The sequence below is a fragment of the Aristolochia californica genome, unplaced genomic scaffold, assembly GCF_029961685.1.
Source record: "Aristolochia californica isolate CCGP_79_NKW_82.1479 unplaced genomic scaffold, dmAriCali1.0.hap1 SCAF_2, whole genome shotgun sequence".
NCBI classification, from domain to species: Eukaryota; Viridiplantae; Streptophyta; class Magnoliopsida; order Piperales; family Aristolochiaceae; genus Aristolochia; species Aristolochia californica.
Genome location: NW_027181881.1, coordinates 40,377,325 through 40,381,674, shown reverse-complemented (window position 1 = coordinate 40,381,674; position 4,350 = coordinate 40,377,325). Strand labels below are relative to the sequence as shown.

The window sequence follows — 4,350 nt, the reverse complement described above, 5'->3', positions numbered from 1 at the left end:
ATCAATTATGTTTTATAACACAAATTGGTTATGTTTTGGATCATTGATCAATTGACCTTGGTTGATCGGTCATGCTTATATTTTTTACCTATGCACTTTCGGTGGATGTTGATTAATCATTCCAATGCCAATTCATTTATATACTTTTAAAGAATGACAATTAATGATACTATATGATTCTAACATGTATAAAATTTGAATATGTATTTGTTAAAACCTTTTTGAATGCAAAATATGTCTTAAAACTCCAAGTTTGCAATGAACCTCAAGTTCTTGACTTTTCATGAGGTTTGAAGTATTATTGGGTTGAGTCAAATTCTATCTCAAAATTACTAGCCACTTAAGAAACTTATTGGTAAACCTTACAATCAACTAACTTTTCTTAACATTTTTCAATATGGAACTTTATCGAAGCTTGCATATAACGGACTTGATACGTGTACAAACTCCAAATAGAGCACACAATACACAAATAATTTGGTTCTCAACTCAAGAAACCCAAAGCAAACAATAAACTTAGGGAGCACAGGCCTCGATCCACACACAGCCCACTTTTTTACCATTGTAAAAAAAGAAATTAAAACAATAAAACATAAACACACAGATATATGGTCCGGCACTGCCTACTCCACTATAGTGTAATCCCTCAAACCGTTCTCTTCAGCTCTTCAGATTTTTATATATATTCCATCTATTACTTCAATGCCCCTAAGCAGGGGAGTTATGGTTACATAAAATGTGATATAATGCGCTGACTGCATACACTCACTGTGCATATTGGGTCTGCATCATCAACTTATACAAGTAGACTGTTCCAGTCTAACGGCTCTGGCATAAACTGTGGACTTGGCACCCGTGAAAGAAGCTAGGATACAAAGGCGACAAAGGATGTATTAATATTGATTAAAAGACCTATATTATTTAGCCAAGCGTCCAAAGCACAGAAGGGGAAACAAGCAGTCCTTACTTCCTTGGTCATTACATGAAGTCATGCTTAGTTGATCCTTACTTCTCCACAGAAAACTCGAAGACCATGGTGTGCTTGTATTTTTCACCTGGTTTGACAACAACAGAAGGAAAGTTTGGCTGGTTTATAGCATTCGGGAACCCTTGAGTCTCCAGACACAGAGCCGATTGTTTTCCGTACACAGCACCACCCTTACCCTTCACACCATTAACATAGTTAGCAGTGTAGAACTGCATACCAGGTGCATCAGTCCACAAATTGAGAACCCTTGAGCTGGAAGGGTCCTTCGCTTTAGCCGCATGTTTTAAACCATTCTTCTCTTCTCCACAGTCGAGAACAAAGTTATGGTCAAATCCTCCAGGTACTTGACCAATCCTACTACCAATTGTTGTCTCAGTTATCAGATCAAATGGAGTACCTTTCACAGGCATTATTTCACCAGTAGGTACAGTGTCCTGGTCAACAGGGGTGACATGAGAAGCCCAAATCTGTATGGAATGCTCATGAATGTTTCCCGAGTTGTGACCGGCTAAGTTCCAATAAGTATGCTGAGCTAAATTGACAATAGTGGCTTTCTTCTCCGGCACCGCTTCCATATCAAGTCTTAGTGTAGTACGTGAAGTAAGACTGTACTTGGCTGTGACAGTAACATCTCCAGGGTAACCTGATTTTACAAGTTGAAGAATAAGTGGAAGAGAGAATATGTTGCCCACCAAATCTTTCGTTGAAGGAAAATAAGAAATTTACCTTCCTCCCCATCGTGACTGAAATATTTGAAGGTAATTGATGGGGTCTCACCAGCTGCCCTATCTATCACATCCCAAACTACTTTATCATATCCCTTGTGCCCACCTGGATAGAAGTAAAATTGAGTATATAAGAGCTCCGGATAGAGATTCTTACTTTAATAACAACAACCACATAATTATGTCTTAAAAGTGTAAAGTGGTTCAAATCTCCATTTGGACTTTTTTTTTTTTTCTCTCCAATCACAATACAACAGGAAACAAAAACCCATGACAGTTGTCTCATACCATGGAGACTGTTGGGAGGCTTGTTTATTGGTAGAGAATACTCTACACCTTCAAGAGTAAACTTCCCGTTTTTTATACGATTAGCCACTCGACCAACAATGCAACCAAAATAAGGAGACTTGGCTTGCTGCTCAAATAAATCAAAACACAATTAGCAAAGAAAACAAATGGAGCAAAGTTGATAAACATGAATTAAATAACTTTAAAAAGTTACAGAAGGCTTCATTTTCTACTCCAATATCGGTCACCTTCAGCTTATGAAGTGTGCATGATCCACAAAGAACTCATGTTGACAGGCACCAAGGCATGCCAGATATGGGCATTGAAAAAAGGACTCAACTCAAGGCTTTATTGATATTAGAGAATATATAAAACCATTTTTAGTGGTTTTACTTGTTGTTCTTAACAATAGTATTCTTATTTTTGTGGCAAGAAATTGAGGCCTAAGATCTGTCTCCATATGGCTTAGCTAGTAGATGATATCAATGCTTATAAAAACTGTTAAAAGTAAACTACGAAATGACAAGTGCAAAACGTTTGTCCAAAAGATGCAGTACCTTCTTTATAAAAACCAAAAATGGATATCATTTCTAGGTTTTAAAAATGTCAGTCTAAAATTTTTAATTAGAAATAACTTTTATCTAAATTTTAATGTCAAGAAGTTAGAGTTCATTCAAGGGCAAACCCAGCTAAAAATATAGGGATGCACTTCCTGATATACTTAATTTATTTTAGTTTCAGACTCTTCAACAATACCTACATTTTCCAAGGGATCATCCAATCACAAAATCAGAGAGTAAAAACATAAAAGGAATTTTTTCAAATCAGTATGTCAATTCAGCCAAAGTTATTGACAAACTCACAACATTCTAGAAGAGGGGGTATAGATAACCAAAGAAAAAGCATTTCAAATTAATTAAAAGAATAATAATAATCAATTCAACCAAATCTTGTTACTTCCACATATATCCTAAGGAGTGAAAAGTTTAAAGTAAAATAGAATATTTTTTCCCAATAATAAAAATCCAAACTTTCTCTGCAACCATGCAGAACACTACCTGAACTCAGTTAAGAAAAACTTAACAGAGAGAGAACTTTGAGAAACTGATGCATTTTCATAGTTCAACATCGAGGTGGAGCCAGAAAGTTTAGGAAAGGGTAGGAAGGCAGACCACACTTGGGCAGGGGGGAGGGGGCCAGCATCGTAGGGCAGGGAAAAATCGTGAAGGAAGGGAGCGCAAGTTAATAATTGAAGAGTACTAAACATTCAAACAACTGAAAAATAAGACGTAAGTCACCAAATAATGGACATAGAAATTAGAAGCAAGGGCAAATCCCAATCCGTGCGCTTGTCACGGAAATTAGGTGTGATAGCGGAATATGTCGGTATGCGAATAATAGCAGAAACACCTGACAAGAGCAGCATTGGAATATGCAGTAGAAAACGATGATAATTCAAGAAAATGAAGCGCCTCTGGTCTCTCTACAAAAATCTCTTCGTTTTTTCTCGCAATGTAGAGTCGAAACCGTACATTCAAGATACTTGCTTTTCTTTAAAATCTAAACATCAAGAAAATTCTGTAATTGAGAAAACTCAAATCAAAGTATGAGAGTTCACCAGGTATGGTTCAAGGGAATCGAATCCTAGAACAACATCAGCGAGTTTTCCTGATATTATCGGAAAAGATCAAACACACAATACGAATGAGTACATTAATAAAGAAGCAGTAAAGGAAAAGGAAGTTGTAACAAGAGGAAAAGACGAATTGAAACCATTCGAATCTGGCACGAGTACGGAGATCATGATGGCACCGAAATTGGTGAGCTTTACAGTCATACTTCCATTGCTGAGCTCAAAAATTTCTGGTTTTCGATTCTCAGCCATAACTTCCTGAACTCTGCTTGATGCTTCTCTGCGAACTAAGAGGGAAGAAAGGAATGTAATGATCTTACAAATAGAGAGGAGATGAGCAAGATAGTTCAAAAACTATTGGTTTTATCGAACGGAATCGGATTGTTCAAACCAGAATGTGCGAGACTGGTGGCGATCAAATGCGAGATTAATCGCCCTTCTTTGATTCTGTTAGGAGAGGGATAACGACAAGCCAAAAAGATCGGCAGAAATTTTTTATTTATTTATTTATTTTCCGATTTGATTGGTTTAGCGTGCTACTATTAAGGCCCTGTTAGTGCGATTATGTAAAATGTGCTAAAACACGTCAGTGCCCTATTAAGTTGGGAGGGAAATTAAATTACAAATGTAAATTTTTCCCTGTTTTAGGCATAATGAGGGAAAGTTAATTCAGAGGGGTCGAACTCTGAATTCACTTGCCCTCCATCAATTACATC

The 4,350-nt window shown here is 36.9% G+C and overlaps 1 protein-coding gene across 2 annotated transcripts; it reads right to left on the bottom strand.

The window, feature by feature from the left end:
- Nucleotides 1-436: 436 nt before the first annotated feature.
- Nucleotides 437-4,089, bottom strand: LOC137955920 (uncharacterized). 2 transcript variants are annotated; one of them, XM_068803148.1, is made up of 6 exons: nt 3,775-4,089; nt 3,620-3,669; nt 2,002-2,128; nt 1,715-1,819; nt 968-1,631; nt 437-865 (listed from the first exon to the last, which is right to left on the bottom strand). In XM_068803148.1, the coding sequence occupies exons 1-5, from the start codon at nt 3,884-3,886 to the stop codon at nt 1,006-1,008; spliced, it is 1,020 nt and encodes a 339-aa protein (XP_068659249.1). In that variant the 5' UTR covers nt 3,887-4,089; the 3' UTR covers nt 437-865; nt 968-1,005. The 2 variants fall into 2 exon arrangements, with proteins under 2 accessions (XP_068659249.1, XP_068659248.1); XM_068803147.1 differs by lacking the exon at nt 437-865 and having other exon boundaries at nt 874-1,631; nt 3,775-3,921; nt 4,026-4,075.
- Between the last annotated feature and the right edge of the window lie 261 nt (nt 4,090-4,350).